Source organism: Chrysochloris asiatica, unplaced genomic scaffold (genome assembly GCF_000296735.1).
Source record: "Chrysochloris asiatica unplaced genomic scaffold, ChrAsi1.0 scaffold00009, whole genome shotgun sequence".
In the NCBI taxonomy this organism is placed as follows: Eukaryota; Metazoa; Chordata; class Mammalia; order Afrosoricida; family Chrysochloridae; genus Chrysochloris; species Chrysochloris asiatica.
Genome location: NW_006408527.1, coordinates 26,711,086 through 26,731,349, shown reverse-complemented (window position 1 = coordinate 26,731,349; position 20,264 = coordinate 26,711,086). Strand labels below are relative to the sequence as shown.

General features: G+C 37.9%; 1 protein-coding gene across 1 annotated transcript in view; it reads left to right on the top strand.

Annotated features, from left to right (window-relative positions):
• The window catches only part of LOC102820943 (receptor-type tyrosine-protein phosphatase C-like), a 183,555-nt gene that overhangs the window by 74,196 nt on the left and 89,095 nt on the right, over positions 1 to 20,264 (top strand). Inside the window, exons 2-5 of the mRNA XM_006834229.1 lie at positions 8,512 to 8,730; positions 10,814 to 10,954; positions 14,187 to 14,327; positions 17,578 to 17,634. Coding sequence (XP_006834292.1) covers positions 8,512 to 8,730; positions 10,814 to 10,954; positions 14,187 to 14,327; positions 17,578 to 17,634 — 558 coding nt within the window. The remainder of the gene's footprint in view (positions 1 to 8,511; positions 8,731 to 10,813; positions 10,955 to 14,186; positions 14,328 to 17,577; positions 17,635 to 20,264) is intronic.

Genomic DNA, 20,264 nt, shown 5'->3' with positions numbered 1-20,264 from the left:
CTGACCGTTTTTTTCCCTTTTGGTTTTCTAACTCTAAATCTTTGCATATTTTATTATAGTATTTATTAAGTAAATGAAAATTTGCATTGATCAGAAAAAAAGCCAGGAAAGTTGTGCAGAGGAATTGTTTCCTTCCAGTAGAACAATGCAAATGCTCATTCTTCAAGGGTAGTAAGTGCTGTCCTCAGCAAATTTCATTGGGAAATCTTACCCACAGCCCTAATCTTGTCCCTGCAGACTTCTTTTTGTTCCCCAAATTCAAATGACGTCTAGAAGGAACTTGACATGACTCCCTAGAGTATGCCGAAACTGCTCTTTTTGACGTGGTAGAAACCATAGAATACAGAATTCTTTGGGGAAGGGTTAGGGGGATGAAAACATTGCTTTTGGAAGTGTATAGACCTAGATGGAGGGCATGCTGAAAAACAATAGCTTCACATTTTAATCATTTTGCTTAGTAAAGATTTTCATGATTTTTATATCCATACTTTTTGACTTACCCTCTTAGATTTAACATATATGTACAACTTAGCTTTGACATATATTTAACATACCATGTACAACTATGTATATATAATATGCATTGCTGTTGTTTTTAAGTGCTGTGGAATTTCCTTATATATGTATAAAATTAGAAGTTTTCAACATTTCTAAAAGATATTTGTTTTCCTCTTTACAGGGCAACAGCCACCCTCTTCCAATCCTGGTAAGAATGATATATGCATTTTACTTATTTGATTTTATTGTTGTAAAGTTTGTGTATTTAATATTACTAGGGATTTCCATTGCTAGTTAGTGAATTAATTTTACAAGGACAAATTTTACAATCATGAATAGTTCTTGACATTCACGTTTTTGTAATTCCACTGTGGTGGGTATGTGCTGTGGAGTCAGTTCTGACTCATAGTGACCCTGCACAGGGTTTCCGAGGCTGTAAATTTTTACGGGAGCAGAAAGCCTCATCTTTCTCCCATGGAACAGCTGGTAGTTTTGAACTGCTGACTTTGCAGTTTGCAGCCTGATTTGTAACCACTACTCTACCAGAGCTCCTTACAATATAAAATTTGGTAACTTATCTTAACATTTTATTTGTATAAGTATTGTTGTGCAAAAGTCATAAATTGTCTTTAACATTACCAGTAAATAGCAAGGCAGAATTCAAACTTCTTATTAAAGTCTCAACACTACAAATAAATGAATTTAAATCAGGTCACAAAACTTTATAATTAAAAAAATGAGCTACCAATTTTCTGAAAAAGCAGAGCAATTTCAATCACGGTCTCATGATTAGTTATTCTTAGTTATTCTTAGATAAGATTGTTCCTTACTCAAAGATAATACAAATGCTTTAAGACTATTATTAATGCATTTTGTAATCAACATTCCCTAATTCTAATGGCATAACTGAATTAATAATCTTAGCAATGGTCCTTTTCCTGAGAAAATTAAATTTAGAAAGGAAGATGCTGAAAACCAACTCACAAGTATTATATACAAAATTTAAAACATTAACTGCACATAGTTACAAATAAATGATAACTTTATTAACCATTCTAATGTTACTGAAAATGTATCTGTTTTTTGTTAAAAATCGTGGTTGATAGCATGTATTAAGATGACAAGGAAAGCTAGTAAGGAAGTTCTGATACTACAGTTTTAAATGAAGCACTTTTGACATATCCTAGGAATTTGTGTTACTGCAGAAATTATTTTTATATTTAAATAAAGATTTATTTCAACTATGAAAAACAAAGAGCTACGCAAATAAGTAACAGAAAATCCTCTTGAATTTGCATAGGGAGTATATTGGTCTATTTAAAAAAAAATCAAAGTCACACTTTTATAGTTTGTGATATGCAAAAGTTGGTAATGTATAGCAGCTTATGATTCATTTATGCTACCTCTTGTTGTTGTGTGTTATACAGTGGGGCCACCTACTCACATGGAAATTAAAGAGCTCTAGTGGTACTGTAAGTTAGGCATTGGGCTGCTTACTGCAAAGTTGGCTGTTCAAGCCTACCAGTCACTCTATAGGAAAACAGATGATGCTGTCTACACTCATAGAACTGCTTCATAGGGTTTTTATGTTTTTGACAGATTAGTAAATTCATTTAAACATATAACTGGTTATTTTTGCAGCAAAGAAATGGGGTATGGGATGGAATGAGGAGTGATGAAAACAATAGACAATCATGTCACCTTATGAGTAATTCCAGTGACCTTTGTACCAACTATTGTTACTCTCTCCCAAAAATGAAGCTATGGCCATTTAAAAACATGAGTACAGGGGAAACGTGGAATTGTCCATTGAAAATTATTTTTTAATCCTAAATTATATTCTTGCTTGTGAAAACAAAGGCTTATGCTCTGAGTTTAAGATGTGTGCAAGGATATTAAGGTCGGTTTGAACTTCAATGTAAGTGGTTTAAACTCACCACCAGGGTCACTATGAGTTGGAAGCTACTCAATGGCACTGAACAAGTTGAGAGGGTGGCTTCCTGAACATCCTATCTTCCGGTATCCAAGATGGAATTTTCCCAACTAGAACGCATCTGCTGCATGCTGTTGAGTCAGTTTTGACTTAATAGTGACCTTGTATGGGATTTCTGAGACTATAAATCTTTAAGGGTACAGAAAGCCTCATCTTTCTTCCAAGGAACAGCTGGTAGATAAGAACTGCCGACCTTGTGGTTAATAGCCCAATGCATAACCCACTATACTACCAGGGCTTAAGAACGTTTCTGTTTATAAATAGCAAAGCATTATTAAATGGGGAGTTTGGAATGGGTCTACATCTATTCTCTGTGTTTCAAGTCTAATTAAAAAGTGGGAATGGCTGATAAAGGGAGCAATCTGCAACATTTCTACAAAATGCAAAAGGGATTGTTGGAGTACTGCCAACACCAGTGTTAGTATTATCTAAAACTAATCATTCAATAATTGGGAGCCCTGGTGCTGCTGTGGTTATGTGCTCAACTCTAACTAAAAGGTCAGCCTTTCAAATCCACCAGCCCCCTAGGGGAGAAAGATCTGGCAGCCTACTTCCGTAAAAATTACAGCTTTGGAAACCCTATGGGAACCCTAAGGGTCAGTTCTATTCTGTCCTATAGGGTCACTCTGAGTAGGAATGTAGTCCAAGACAAAGGGTCCAATGATGACAGTGAATGAAAGCCCATTAAAGTTCTTAAACAGAATTTTATGCTGTGTTTCCTTTTTCCATGTTTCCTGTCTCTTTTTTTCCCTCTCTCCTCTCTCTTCCTTCCAGTGTGTCTGTCTTTTCTATTTCTCTTTTCCCTCTTCTTTTCTCCTTTCCTTCTCCAAATACGTAATAGATGAAAGAATACTAAAATCAGACTTTTTGTTTTACACTGAAAATAGAAGGTACAACTATGAGTCGGTACTGACTAGATGACACTTAACAACAATAACTACATGTCTATTACTTGGTTAGATATGTAATTATGGGTGAACATTTGTTATTAAGTAGATTTATTTTTGAGTTATTTCGTTATGAAATTTTAGAGATTGAGTATTGTCATGAGCAAATGACAACTAACCACAACCAAAAACTGTACTATCACTTTGAATTTCTGTAATCACAGAGCAGTTCTGTAATAGTTCAAGAACATTGGCATTGGGGCAATTCAATATGGATCAAATCATTTAAATCTCTATTTAGTAAAAAGGATTTCACTCTACCTTGAACACTACCAGTGTATTACTTTATCAAGCATCAGTGAATACAATTAAGGTTTCTTTGGGTCATTTTTGTTTATATTTTCTTAAATCCCTATTGAGAAACCACTTATAGTTCTTAATCCTATCACATTCCATTAATTTAAATTTTTCTAGTTTCTCCCATCCTCCAGCCTCTCTTGCCTTATTTGTGTCATTTTCTCTTACCCATAAATTAAAATCAATTGTTGTTATTAGGTGCCATCAAGTCAGTACTGACACATAGTGACCCTATGTACAACAGAACGAAACACTTCCTGGTCCTGGGCCAACCTCACAATTGTTGCCACGTTTGAGCCCATTGATATTGCCACTTTGCTAATCCATCTCGCTGGGAGTCTTCTTCCTTTTCTCTGACCCTCCACCCTACCAAATAAGATATCCCTCTCCAGCAACTGGTCTCTCCTGACAATATGTCTGAAGTTTGGCCATCCAGGCCTCTAAGGGGCACTCTGGCTACAGTTCTTCCAACATAGATCTGTTGGTTCTTTTGGCAGTCCGTGGCATTTTCAGTAGTCTCCTCCAACACTATAACTCAAAAGCATCAATTCTTCTAAGGTCTTCCTTATTCATTGTCCAGCTTTCGCATGCATATGAGGTAATTGAAAATACCATGGCTTGGGTCAGGTGCACCATAGTCCTCAAGCTGACATCTTTGCTCTTCAACACTTTAAAAAGGTCTTGTGCAGCAGATTTGCCTAACACAATATGCCATTTGATTTCTTGACTGCTGCTTCCATGAGTGTTGATAGTTGATCCAAAAAGAATGAAGATGTTGACAACTTCAATCTTTTCTCCATTGATAAGAATGTTGTTTATTGGTTCAGTGGTGAAGATTTTTGTTTTCTTTACATTTGAGATGTAATCCATAACGAGGCTGTGCTCTTTGATCTTCATCAGTAAATATTTTAAATCCTCTTCACTTCCAGTAAGCAAGGTTGTATCATCTGCATATCGCAGGTTGTTAATGAGTCTTCCTCCAATCCTGATGCCACGTTTTTCTTCATAGAACCCAGCTTCTCAGCATACAGGTATAATAATTATAGTGAAAGAATACAACCTTGTCACACACTTTTCTTAATTTTAAACCATTCAGTGTTCCCATGTTCTGTTTGAACAACTGCCTCTTGGTCCATGTACAGATTCCTCATGAGCACAATTAAGTGTTCAGGAATACTCATACTTTCAAAATGTTGTCCATAGCTTGTCATGATCCACACAATCGAAAGCCTTTGAATAGTCAGTAAAGCACAGGTAAACATCTTTCTGGTACTCTCTGCTTTCAGCCAAGATCCATCAGACATCAGCAATGATATCCCTCATTCCACAGCTTCTTCTGAATCCAGCTTGAACCTCTGTCAATGTATGCTTGCAGCTATTTCTGTATTACCTTTAGTAAAATGTTACTTGCATGGCATATGAAAGATATAGTTCAATGATTTCCACATTCCATTGGGTCACCTCTCTTTGGAATGGGCACAAATTCGGATCTCTTCCAATCAGTCAGCTAGATAGTTGTCTTCCAAATTTCAAGGCAGAGATGAGTGAGCGCCTCCTGTGCTACCTCACTTTCTTGAAAGATTTCAGTTTTTATTCCATCAATTTCTGGTGCCTTGTTCTTTGCCAATTCCTTCAATGCACCTTGGACTTCCTCCTTCAGTATCACTGGCTCTTGATCATATGCAACCTCTTGAAATGGTTGAACACCAACCATTTCCATTTGGTACAGTGACTGTGTATTCCTTCCATCTTCTTTGGATGCTTCCTGCATCATTCAATAATTTGCCCAGAGAATCCTTTAATAATGAAAGTCAAGTCTTGATTTTTTTTCTTCAGTTCCCCCAGCTTGAGAAATGCTGAGTATATTCTTCCTTTTTGGTTTTCTGACTCCAGATCTTTGCACATTTTGTTGTAATATCTGACTTTGCCTTCTTGAGCTGACTTTTGCAATTTTCTGTTCAGCTCTTGTACCCTATCATTTCTTTTATTTGCTTTAGCATCTCTATCCTGGACAGCAAGTTTCAGTGTTTCTTCTGACATCCATTTGGATCTTTTCCTTCTTTCTTGTCTTCTTAATGACTTTTTGCTTTCTTCCTGTTTGATGCTCTTGATGTCATCCCACAACTCTTCAGGTCTTTGGTCTTTAGCCATGATGGACAGGTTTCAGATGAGCTTCCAGATGAACACAGACTAGGAAGAAGGAGTGACAAACTACTTCCGAATCTTTAGTTACTGAAAACCTTATGAATAGCAGAGAAACACTGTCAGATATAGTGCCAGAAAAATGAGTCCCTGAGGTTGGAAGGCACTCAAAATGCAACTGGGGAAGAGTTGCCTCCTCAAAGTAGAATTGACCATGATGACATGAATGAAATAAAGCTCGTGGTAGTAAAGCCTGTGGGACCTTCATTTGCTGATGGCGCACTACTCAAAATGAAGAGAAATAGCTGTAAACATCCATTGAAAATTGGAACATGGAATGCATGAAGTATGAATCTAGGAAAATTGGAAATTGTCAAAAAAGAAATAGAATGCATAAACATCGATATCTTAGGCATTAGTGAGCTGGAATGGACTTGTATTGGCCATTTTGAATCTGACAACTACATGGTTTACTACTCCAGGAATGACAAATTGAAGAGGAACGGTGTTACATTCATTGTCAAAAGAACATATCCAGATCAGTCATGAGGTACAACGCTGTCTGTGATAGGATAATATCCATGCGCCTACAGGTTAATACCACTATTACTCAAATTTACGCATCAACCACTAAAGCCAGTGAGGATGAAATAGAAGAATTCTCCCAACTTCTTCAATCTGAAATTGATCAAGCATACAGTCAAGATGTATTGATCATTACTGATGATTGGAATGTAAATGTTGGAAACAAAGAGGAACGATCAGTATTTGGAAAATATGGCCTTGGTGATAGAAATAATGCTGGAGAACTTATGACATAATTCATAATTCATAATGATTCATTTCAAATACCTTCTTTAGACAACATGAGAGACGACTATACACATGGAGCTTACCAGATAGAATACATAGAAATCAAATTGACTACATCTGCGGAAAGAAATGATGGAAAAGTTCCACATCATCAGTGAAAACAAGGCCAGGGGCAGATTGTGGAACATCAATTGCTCATATGCAAATTCAATCTGAAGTTGAAGAAAATGAAAACAAGTCCACAAGAGCCAAAATATGACCTTGAATATATGCTACCTGGATTTAGAGATCATCTGAAGAACAGATTTGATACATTAAACACTAAAAATCAATTAAATTAACTAAAATAATTCTATAACACATTTTTGTTAACTGAATAGTTAAACATTTGTTTTGCTCTTTATAGAGATATGAGGGGGCTTCAAAAAGTTCATGGAATTAAAAGATAATAGAATTTTCCATGATATTTTGAAGATTCCTTGTACATGTTAAACATAGAAAATGTGAAGAAAATACAGAACTATAATTTCACAAACCAGAGATCACAATGGATATTTTTAAAAAATTGAATTATTTTCTTATTCTTTTATAAATAAATACACTTTTTGATTAAGAGAGCACAGATATTTTAGAGATCTTTTAGCATTGTTGTGTGCTACCAAGTTGGTTCAAACTCTAGGATCCTTTTTTAGCATTTCTGAGGAGCAGCTGGTGGGTTTGAACTGTCCACCTTGTGGCTGTTCAGTGTTTATCCTACAATGCAAGCTGTTAGTACATGGTATTAATTTGCCCTGAAGCAAAATTTAACCATTTGTACACTCATATGCCCTGTATCTGTTACCTGTTTCACTACCAGCTGGGCTTTATTTTTTTTTTAAAATGACTATGAACTTTGGAAAATGTGTTTAGAAAATGTCTTAGATTATGTTTCTTTTATTATCATGAAATTAAAAATTTTTTATACTTGGATCATTTGTATATCTGTTTGTGAAATTTGTTTTCCAATTCTTTGCCCATTTATCTCTTGGCTTATCTGAATTTGACCTTTTTTAAAAAAATATATCCTTATGAAGCCAGCACCTCTGTCTTTCACTTACTTCTCCTGGAGTCTTAGGCCTCCTAATAATCTCTTCCCAATTTCATTGATCTCCTGGAAACCTCTTTTTTAAAATTTCCTTTAATCATCTTGATCCATTGGCTCTATTCTTCTAATCCAATTGCTATGGATAGTTGAGAATGCCGGCAAATGACTAGGAAAAGGGCAGGAGGTAGAGGGGTAATTGCCTTCCATTAATTTCCCCATTTTTATCTTTGACCACTGTTCTGTAGCTTGTTTTCTGTCTTTCTTCATTTCTTTCTTCCTCTCTTTCTTTCTATCCACATCCTTATATGTACTAATATTTGTATATTATGCATGAATATGCAAATATACACAGAAGGTTGGCCCAGAAACCAACAATGTTTCATTCTGTTGTGTGTAAGGTGTCTATGAGTTGGTAGAGACTCAACAACACCTAACAATTTTCTTACATAGGTGTTAACATATTGTTGGTGTTGTTAAATGCCGTCCAGTCTGTTCTGGCCCATAGCGATCCAGTAGAGGGTTTCCAAAGAGCAACTGGTGAATTTGTACTGCTGATCTTGTGGTTTGAATCGACCTTGCATTCCTGTACTTTTCCTACAGTGACACACCATTTATGCCTTATGTGAAAATTACATATATAAATATATAGACACATGCCATAGTGGACCAGGGTTTAACCAGGGTTTGAATATATGTTTCAGAATATGATTCACATTTTTATTTTCTCCTTCTTCTAGCTGCCATTAATATAACAGGATTGACTGTAACAGAAAAACCCAGTGCACAGTCTCCAAGTGACCCCTTACCTGCTGGCACCACTGCATTCTCACCCGCAAGCATCTCTGAACGAGAACTTGACTCCTCAGAGACCACATCTTCTTTGAGCCCAGACAATATCCCAATCCAAGTACTCCCAACCCAAGTACTCAATAGTACTAGTGCTGCTGACATGACAGGTTGGCACAGTGAGGAATACTTACAATTATGGAAAAAAAAAAAAATGACTTTAGTTTTTTCTATTAGAATTCTAAAATTATTAGGATAGTTTTCCATTGACTAAATTATGTGTGTCATTTCCAAATATGTGATTTTGTTTTAAGTTTGCAAAGTGAAGGTATATTAAGTGCTTTAAAAATATTTGTTGATGGTTGTAATGAATATATGTTGTGAGGGAGAGACGGTGAAAGAGGGAGGGAGGCAAGACTAACTAAAATGGTACAGGGAACGTTTATCTATGGCCTCTAAGCTCCAGGTAAGCCTTGTTCTCTAATTCTGCTGACTTAGGTCTGTAACAGGCCAGAGCACCTTATTTCAGGCATCATCATCCTAGCCTTCCATCCTGACAGGTACCTCAAAGGAGAAACTGTTCCAAATGAATCTATTCCAGGGTCTCATTACCATACAATTATTGGAGATACAACATTTTTTTTATTTTTTATTTTAAATTTCACACTAAGGATATCCAGCTCATAAAGAAGTTCATCCAGGAGTATTTGCACTATTAAATTGTTTTCCAAAAAATTAATCAACATTGTGAAGTCCAAATAGTAGAATTAAAGGCAATGTGATGATGTTCATTGTGAAATAACAGATTTCCACCAGAAAAGGCCACCAATGTTCTTGAGAACTCGATATGCCAGTGATCTGTTCATCTTATGCTTAGTACTAGATCTGCCAGAGTAGTCAGTTGAAAAATGGATGATGAAGAGAGCTGTTTATACCTTTTCTGAAGCAATGCACTATATCATACTTTCCGAGGCAAAGAGGCTTTTAGATATATGCTGAAAACAAGCAAGCAAACAAAAGACAAAAAGGCTAAATTTAAACTATTCTCTAAACTATTCAGTAGTTTCATTAATATTAGTTTGAAAAACAAGCATGTAAAAAAGCCATCACAGAAATTCTTTTATGCTGCATTGCAGTGTTTTAGGTACCTTGTTGATGTTTATAAGTCATAGTAAGTAGTTCATTCCTTTTTATAGTAATTATAGGATTGTGTCCTTAATCAAGACAACATTTTTTCCCATGGCTGCCATTATCAGAATAAAATCTAGAATCTAAACACTGTAAGCATTTGGATTCATTGCCCCAAGGTTTTAAAAAAGAATGTGTGGATAAAGTTGGTGAAGATCAGGTAGAACATTTCATGTTTAACTTTGTTGTCACCTAAGTAATGTCAACCAAGGGTTTTCCAATTTAAAATTTCCATATCTGTACTTCACACCCACCCACCCATTCATCCCACACTGTTCAAAATGTGTTTTTCTTGAAAACACTTACAATGAACATTCATATGTATTTAATTAATATAATGTTGCTCTTATTTTTATAAGAAGTTCATGTGTTGAAAAACTTTATCAATATTGAAGTATATATGTATATATATATATATATACCATAGATGTGTATATGTGTATATGTTTACACAAACTTAAAATCCATGATTCCAAATTCTAATCCTAGAAGATACAACTCTAATCATTACTGTACTCTTAGATCCTCCAGACTCCATGCATATGATCTGGTATATGGGGATGGTGGGGGTGGGGAGACAGAATGAGATGTTTCGACACACCTATCCAACACTAGATCTTTTAGCACTCTGCCAATATCATGGTTAAAAACATTTTATTTTTTAATTTTAATTTGTAATATGCCCTAGTGTATTGATGTGGGGTGTGGCCTTCTTATTCTACATACAAAGAGATGACTTAATTTTCAGTTTGTATGGAGAAAATAAACATCTCATAGTGTTTTAAAAATAACAACAAAAACAAAACATGGGTATGTGAATCCTCTATGGACGTACACAGCCCTGGGGCAGGGGGAGTGGGAGATCGGAAGTCACAATCACAGGGATGTGTAAACACACCTTCCTGCTGAAGATCCTAAATACTAGCAAACTCATTTAAATAGATTGGGTCATTTCACAATTGGGTAAACTGTAATAGCAATTTTCCGTTTATAACCTATTAGTATTTAAACTTCTCTTCAGAATCGGACGGAGATTGATATAATGATCTCACTTTCTTATCTTAGGTGTTCCCCCAGCACGGACGCCTAACCCTTCCACGCACGCAAACTCGCAAGCGCCCTCTGCCGGATCTGACAATCACACACCCAGCAGCATGGCTGCGCTTACCGCACTCACCCCTGCTCCTGGCAGGAATGGTACAACAGGTTTGGGAGTCCTTTAGATTTATGTAAATAGCGAGAGCAAATGACAACTGTCTGTATGTAAGAACGGTGTGAGGAAATCCAAACATTTGTTCAACGTGTAGGACTTGTTAGTGTATGAATTTGAAATTCCATGCTTTTAGTCATTCGCTGGTAGCGTAGTGGTTACGAATCGGGCTGCGAACCTTAAGGTCAGCGGTTCGAAACTACCAGCCGCTCCGCGGGAGAAAGATGAGGCTTTCTACTCCCGTAAGGATTTACACCCTCGGAAACCCTGTACAGGGTCGCTATGGGTCGGAACCGACTCGACGGCACTTAACAACAACAACAACAGTCATTCGTAGGATATGTCTGTTGTTGTTGTTAAGTACCATGGAGTCGGTTCCGACTCATAGTGACCTTGCACAGGGTTTCCGAGGCTGCACATCTTTCCGTGAGCAGAAAGCCTCATCTTTCTCCTGCGGAACAGCTGGTAGTTTCAAACTGCCGACCTTGAGGTTAGCAGCTAGAATAACCACTACACTACCAGAGATAGATACCATGTAACAAAGTTCCTTTCAGTGGAGCTAAAATCATAAGGAACAAGGAGTCTGAGAATTTGTGTTCAGTAGGAAATGGTTGTACGGGTCACCCTGATAATGCTGTATATTTGAAGCAAGCAGCTTATTGCTCAAACTCCAGCTGTCATGGGAATTGTAGTTAAAAAATCAGGAGCTTTTAGCAAATCCACAGACTCAAAACTTGTGGATGGAAAGAAGCAGAAAAACAACTACAGTATACTGACCTCTGGGAGGTTGATGGTCACACACACTGATCTGCTTTGGCCTGCTTAGGGAATTCATCTGCTCACAGAGGCTAATTTTACTAATTACAAATCTAATAGGATTAATAAACCTAATTAAGTTAGTGAAGATCCCTCCTACTCTCCATCTTGAAATGATCTACAAAGTGAGGAAAATAAAGTTTGCATGTGAATAGGAAAGAAAGGGAATTTGGGAAACTTCCTTGAGAGGAATCCAGGGTCACAGAATAGCATGGGAATATGGACAAAGTGAAGACTCAGGGGTGTGGAGAATGAATAGGAAAAGAAAGAGGAAAATGGCCCAAAACAAACCCAGGTGATTCTAATACCTTGCAGAATGTCAGTTCTCCCCTTGTTCTGTGGGGCTTTCCTCTGAGAACCTAGAACTGATTTTTATGTTATTTACTGGAGTCTTAAGTCTCTATGATTTGGTATTATATTGGGGGTTTTTGATGTTAAGTGCCACTGAGTCAATTCCAACTCATAGCGACCCTGCATAGGGTTTCCGGAGAGCGGCTGGTGAGTTTGAACCACCAACCTTGTGGTTCAAACCGACCTTGTGGTCCAGTGGAGTTAAGTGAGCTGAGAATCAAAGTCTGCCATTTGTAGGACACATTCCTGATTCTAATGGAGCTTGTGTATGGCATTATGAGCTATGTGCGTTTGTAGTAGGAGGATGCTTGCGTGCTCATATCAAAGCCCTTTGCAGAATGTTTCTACAGCAATCACTCTGTTGCAACACCAAGAATCTCACTGCAAATGACAGAGTCTTTTAAATCATTGTACTGATGACCCCAGAGATCTTGAGTGGTGAAATAATAAAATAAGCTTGTATAGGGGCCAGGTTGTACTTATTTTGCATTTGCTATGGCAAATAGCATGGAGACCTCATATGGCACTGTGGATTAATGTGCTAGACTACAAAGTCAGTTTGCACCACAAGATTGGTGGATCAAGTGCACCAGCTGCTCCTTGGAAACCCTATGGTGGTGGTAGTGGTTATAGCAGTGGTAGTGGTCATATTGACCTTGTAAATCTTTATAGGAGCAGAAGGCCTCATGGTTCTCCCATGGAATGGGCTGATCGTTTCAAACTGTTGACTTTGAGGTTAGCAGCCACTATGGGTTGGAACTAACTCAATGGCATTTCACAACAACAACATGGCGAATAATATAGTGCTTGTTATCTAGAAGGCAACTAATGATGCTGCAATTCTGTGCATGGCATCTGGGGAAAGACATCCCATGCATTAGGTGTTTTGAAACCTGACAAGTTCTGAATGAATTGAATATGCAATTTTTTCTGCTACCACATTCTGTAATACTAATTAACCCTAAGTGATTATAAAATAAGGTGTTAATGACAGTAAATGTAGAGGCTTGTTGGGTTAAAATTTTTTGACATTTTCTTCCTGGTAAAGGGAGCCTAAAGAACAAAGGTGCAATAGTATCCTTGAGTTAGAAAAGAAAAACCACCGAGCTCAGTTGCTTCATAGAAGGAACCCATTCAGTTCTAGTTGAAGAAATTCAAAATGAAACATCTATACCCAAAGGTTTCTCATAGGAGAGGTGCGCCCGCAAGAGAAGCTCTTGGCATGTGTTAGATGGTGCTTCCCACTGTGCCAAACTTCATGTAATCTTTTAAACTCAGAGTTTTCCTTCCATCTGTGAGGTCTCAGCACCAGGATGCCAGTCTCTAGCTCCACTGTTTTCGGGTGCATTTTTAATGTTCCCCTAGCACAGCTCTTGAGTTCTGAGTGCTGAAAATGGTTAAGAGCATCCCTACTGCTCAAAATGTGAGCAGTTTGAATGCACTCAGAGGTGATTTCAAAGAAAGATCTGGCAATCTGCTTCTTAAAGGTCATAGCTTTGAAAATCCTCTGAAGCACAGCTCTACTCTGCTCACGTGGAGTTGCCATGAATTGGAATTGACCCAGTGGCAACGAATAACAACCAGGGAAGTTCTGGACCAGGAGGCTTGATCTCTGCATTATCCTACCTCTCTCCTGATGTTCCAAGTCTTTCCCCCAAATAAGGAGCTCTGGTAGCGTAGTGGTTACGAATCGGGCTGCGAACCGTAAGGTCAGCGGTTCGAAACTACCAGCTGCTCCGCGGGAGAAAGATGAGGCTTTCTACTCCCGTAAAGATTTACACCCTCGGAAACCCTGTACAGGGTCGCTATGGGTCGGAACCGACTCGACGGTACTTAACAATATACTTACAAAGTTGTATAGGTTTTAAGTGGTATGCCTCTAAACCCATCTTTCCCATGATCCTTGATATTTTTGCACAGTTCTGTGCAACATGTATAATGCGGCGTAACAGAAGTGCTTGTTTGAAATAGTTTCAGAGATCATGTTCTTGTTAGCTGTAGTAGCAGCGTCCTTGTGTGGTAGGAATGAGTTAACAGTGCTGATGGCCTTTCTGATTGCAGGTGCCCCAGGAGAGAGGAACACATCCTTACCTGCAGACATGGTTCTCACGTCTATAGCGCCCCTCATCCCTGCACACAGCAGCCCTACCGCTGCCTTACCTCCACACACCTCTAACACCACCATCCGAGATATCTCCTCAGGTTTGATTATGTTGCTGTAGGTGTTCTAGGTACTAGGTAATGAAATGAAAACTTTATTGCAGCTCTTTCCTTTTACACCAGACATTATTTACAGGTATCCTGTTTTGCAAAGTTTTACAGCTTGCTACTAAACTGTGCAAAATAACCTTGTCAGTCAACTTTTGTGGGCATATGTTATTATATTATTAATATTATGAACATTCATGGCAAAGAAGAAAGATAGGCTTTAATGGTATACAGGCCAGAGAGTAACATGAAAATCTAGAACTTTCTAGAAGAATTTAGGGGAAGTTAATGGTGTTTTGTGTCAGTTTTCCATTCTGTAAAAATGCATATGCTAATACCCATTTCATTGAGATTGCTGTGAGGAATGGATATGCAAAAAGCCTGGTATGTAATGAATATCACAAAATGGTAAAGTAGACTTATTAGCATCTAAAACAAGAAGACTTGACATTAAAAGAGAAAGGATTAGTTGCAGGAAGTTTGCATACAAAGTAAGAGTTATATACCAAGGAATAAAGGGTTTCCCTTCAACTTATTTGAAATTTACTTTAAATTATTACATGAAATATTAGGTATCTAAAAGGGTCGTTTTAGAGAAATCTTTTATTCGTTTAAAAGCAAGGGTGTTTCCCTCACCCTTCAATATGACTACGGCATTAACTTTTATCCTATGTTCATTTCCTTGCAGATTCATCCCTCATCATTTCTGCAAGCACTGCTCTTCCAAGCACTTCCACAACCTTAGGTGACAATCTTACCCTCAATCATGCAGCCATATCACCATGGGTCTGGGGATGGGCTCACGGCCCACGGGTCCCCACTTGTTCTGCCTTGGGTTATTTCTTTGAGTGGTTGTTTTAAATATTATAATCCTGAGGGTGGGAATAGAAGTTAGTGAAAAAGCAACACTCATCTATTTTAGCAGTAGAGCAGCTAATGTACTATTACTGCTATTACTCATCATACTGTTTTATGTTTTATGGAAACATTGAAAAAAATGACCAAATATATTAGAATTTCTTTTTCTAAGAGTGGGTTCAGGAATTATCAAAGAAAAGAACATTTCTATCAGTGGCGCTTTTCATTCTAAGTGGTGAGTAGTAAAGGCCTGGCTAAGAATTCTAGCTAAATGTGAGAGGAAAGGGAGTTCGAAAGGGATGGCCACAGTAATCGTGATATTGGTAAAATTCTCAGTGCTACACATGGTTACTCCACTCGAGTGCTAACTGATAGGTTGGTGGTCCAAGTCCACCAGAGACACGTTGGAAGTAAGGCCTGGTGATGTACTTCCAAAATTCTGCCATTGAAAACCCTATGGAACACAATTCTACTCTGATGCACATGGAGTCGACTCGATGGAAACTGATTGGTCTGTAAAAATTAATCAGCAGTAGCAGAGCTTGCAAGCCTACCATTCTCCCTCAGTGTCTTCCAACTAATAACAAGATGAGCAGAGCTCTCAGCTTCCACAAAGCACATCTATCCAGTTTTACCATAGAAGAATTGATGCATTTGAGTTGGAGAAGAATATTAACGATACCATTTACTGCCAGAAGAGCAAACAAATCTGTGTTGAAAGAAGTACAACGAGAATACTCCTTAGAAGCCAAGATGGCCAGACTTTGTCTCTCATATTTTGGACATATTATCAGGAGGGACCAGTCCTGGGAGAAGGATATCATGCTTGGTAATGTGGAGGGACAGCAAAAAAAGAGGAAGAATCCCCTAAAGAGATGGATTGGCACAGTAGTAGCAACAATGGTCTCAAGTGTAGCAACAATTGTGAAGATGGTACAGGAGTGGATGGTGTTTTGTTCTGTTGTACATTAGGGTTTCTATGAGCCAGAACCAACTTGATGGCGCTTAACAACATCAACAATCTAATTCTTCAGATGAATCCATATGTTCACTCAAGATACTACCCAATGTATTGAAAGCACAATAATAATTGGGCTGTAGTGTTTGTGAGCTCTGGTAGCATAGCGGTTACAAGTTGGGCTGCTAACCTCAAGGTCACCAGTTCAAAACTACCAGCAGTTCCGCGGGAAAACAATGAGGCTTTCTGTTCCTGTAAATATTTACAGACTCAGAAACCCTATACAGGGTGGCTTTGAGTTGGAACCGACACCACGGCACACCAACACTACCATCCATCAATATTTGTGTAAATAACTTTAAAAAGTTAAATCAGAATATGAAGCAGCCCTTGCCAAGTGTTTGAGTGTTTGTTTGTTTTTTCCTTATCAAATGTGTAAACTACATCCTAAAACAATTATATTGTTGTTGTTGTTGTTAAGTGCCTTCGAGTCAGTTCTGACTCATGTAAATTTATATTGAGATTAAGCATGTAAATTTATATTGAGATTAAGCAAGGAGTTACCTTTAAAATATGTTTGTCGCATGAAAAGCTGGCAACAGAGTACACCCAAATCAGACGTGTACTAGGAAAGTCTTGATTTCATTACCATCATATACTGATTTATAGGTTAAGTATATTAACATTTTTTAAAGAGGTCTTTAAAGTGTTAAAAGGGCAAAGATTAGGACAAAGGTGCACCTGACCCAAATCATGGTATTTTCAACTGCTTCATATATATGTGAAAGTCAGCCATTGAATAAGGAAGACCAGAGAAAAGTTGATTCATTTGTGTTACGGTGCTGGAAAAGAATACTGAAAGCGCTGTGGACTGCCCAAAGAACAAATAGGCCTGTCTTGGAAGAGGTACCGCCAGATTGCTCCTTGAAAGCAAAGATGGCCAGACTTTGTCTCCCCTTACTTCGTTCAGGTTGTCAAGAGAGAGCAGTCCCTGGAGAAGGACATCATTCTTGGTAAAGTGGAGGGCTAGTGAAAAAGAGGAAGATGCCCAGTGAGATGGAGTGACACCGACACCGTGGCAGAAGCAATTGGCTCAAGTGTAACAACAATAGTTAGTATGGTGCATGAGTGGACAGTGTTTCATTTTGATGTACATAGGGTTGTTATGAATCAGAGCCGACTCTATGGCACCTAATCACAACAACAAGGAACATTGGTCAAGTCCATTAGTTTATAGCATATGAAATCAAAACATCATATTCATCACAACAAACCCTGAATTATCTGTTAACTCAAGCTTCATAGACATTACAGTTTGCAAAGTCAAAACATTAAATATTACCTTGCCCTAAAATGACTATAGCAGATATATTTGAAAATAAAATTTTAATAATTTGCATTTTTGTTTTTGTTTTTTTTTCATTACAGCTCTTATTCCGTCTACACAGTACTTCGCAAGTACAACTCCAGCTACCCCATCATGTGGTAAGTTTCGTGACCTTGAGGCAGTATTATATTACTACTTTGGAACAGCTTTGTAATTATTCCTTCTTCACCTCAAGTTTCCAAGGCCCACTAGCCAGCTGAACTCACTGACTCTAATTTCTCACCAACACTTAGCTCCAGATCCTTACAGCCAGTGTCTATGTGTGGCAAGACACTCTGATTTCATATTCACACCTGGTTTAGGATACCAAGATTGGTTATTGTGATCTAAATAACTTTGGTGAAGTTATTTAACTTCAGTTGGAGTGTTTATAAAACAGAATAAGAGCAAATTTCTTTTGGGGTGGGGTCAAGGGTTTAGTACAATGATGAATGTAATATGTGGATAATACCTTCAAGGGTTGTCAAAAAGAAAAATATTGGATTTCTGTCTTTGCCTCTCTCTCCTGCCCATTGTAGATAGAGCCTGGCTCAAAGAAGCTTCTTAGGAATAGTTTGTATGCATTCTTTTCTCCAATGTTATTCCTCTCTTGTCAGTAGAAGTAGAGTTTTCGTCCTGGTTGGAATTATCCCTCTGTTTTTCATTCCTTCCTTCTAACTTTCAATATTTGGTGCATCAGGAAATCCATCTGTCTCCTATCTTTAGCTGCTCCATTTCTTTGTTGTTGTTGTTAAGTGCCATGAGTTGGTTTGGACTCATAGCAACCCTATATAGGATTTCTGAGGCTTTAAATCTTCTTGGAAGCAGAAAGCCTTATCTTTCTTCTTTGGAGTGTCTGGCAAGCTAGAACTGTGGATCTTGTGAATTCCGACAGGATTTCCTGAGCCAGTTAAATTCAAGGCAGAGAGATCAGCTCAGAAATTTATGGTAACTGTTTTGGGAGATTCCAAAGGGATAATCTTGATAAAGTTTCTTGAAGTATACAAGACAATCATGAGGGCTTAGTATGCAGAAGTTTCAAGAAAATTGAAAACTGTGTTGTTGAGAAAAATGGCCAGAAAAGTTGCTCTGAGAATTTTTTATTTTCTCCCATCACTACAATTCTTGGTATCTGCTCATTCTTTGAGGGTAGCAAGGGTTGTCCTATGAAAATTTCATTGGGAAACCTTACTACATACACCATACAGCCCTGATCTTGCTTCCTCAGATTTATTTTTGTTCCCAAACTCAAAGAATATTTAAAAGAACATAATTTAAAATCCTTGAGAATGCCCAAACTGTCATTTTGACATGGTGTGTATCAAAGTGTGTAGAATTCTTTGGGAAAGGGTTGTTGCTCTTGTTAAGTGCCATTGAGTTGCTTCCAACTCATAGTGACTTTGGATAGGTTCCTGAGGAGCAACTGATGAGCTTGAACCTCTGAACTTGCAGTTCTAACCGCGCTTGTAGTTCAGCACATTAGCCTGCAGCGCCATACTAGGACTCGGAGAGATGGAAACACTCTCTTCAGAAGTGTATAAATTTAGTTGGAAGAGATGTCCAGAAATAACAGTTCTGCATTATGATATTTTTGTTTAATAAAGGTTTAAATTATTTTTATAGCAATACTTTTTTGACTTAGCCTTCTATTATTTAAATCATATGGTGCTGTGGGTTAATGCAAAGCTGTTTGAACTGCAAGATCGGTGGTTCAAGCTCATCAGCTGCTCTTCGGAAATCCAATGCAGGGTCGCCATGGGTTGGAACCGACTCAATGGCACTTCACAAGAGCAACAACCTCTAATCTTATTCCACTTAATATATCCTTCATGTTTCTGTTAGGAATTGGTCACTGCCTTTAGTAGCTATCCATGAATTTAGAGTAATGACCATACTTCATATGCTTGTTTAATTAAGGTTTAGGGTCAGTTTCTTCTGTACTGCTCTTCTTGCTTCTTTGCCTTAATATACTCTTTACATTGTTGTTGTTGTAAAGTGCATTGAGTCGTTTTGGACCCATAGCAAACCTGTGTATGGTTTCTAAGGAGCAACTGGTGGGTTTGAACCGTCTACCTTTTGGTTCAAACTGACCTTGCCATCCAGCACATTTTCCTGCAGTGCCACAGCAGGACTCTTCGCATCAGCAGTATGGTATTACTTACAGTTTACCAAACACATATATTTCCTCCTGCCCCCTGGGTCTTTATACCTGTTTTCCATGTACTATTGGAGTTCTACTTCACACCAGCTCCATATCTGGTTTGATACTTCCTATTCATATTTTTGTAACTTTGGTGGCACAATAAAAGGGTACTGGTGGTACAGTGGCTAAGCACGCAACTGCTAACCAACAGTTCAATGATTCAGATCATCTGTGGGGAAAAGATGTGACAGTGTACTTTCATAAAGGTCACAGCCTGGAAAACCATATGGGGGCAGTTCTACCCTGTACTACAGATACACTATGAGTTGGAATTGACTTAAGCTCAATGACAATGAGTCTGAGCATACGTTATAACTGAAACGAAGTCACCTGCTTTGGAATTTCTCTATACCTTCACTCTAAATAAACTGCTTTTCTCTTTACTCTGATATCATTTTTTTTTTATTGTTTTTATTGTGAATTATATGATAGTTTACATGGGAGAACATTAGTTTTACATTCATTCTATTGTACATTGTATCATTGCCATGGTTACAATCCCCTCCATGCATCATTAACCAACCAAAGGGTATACCCTGCAAGCCT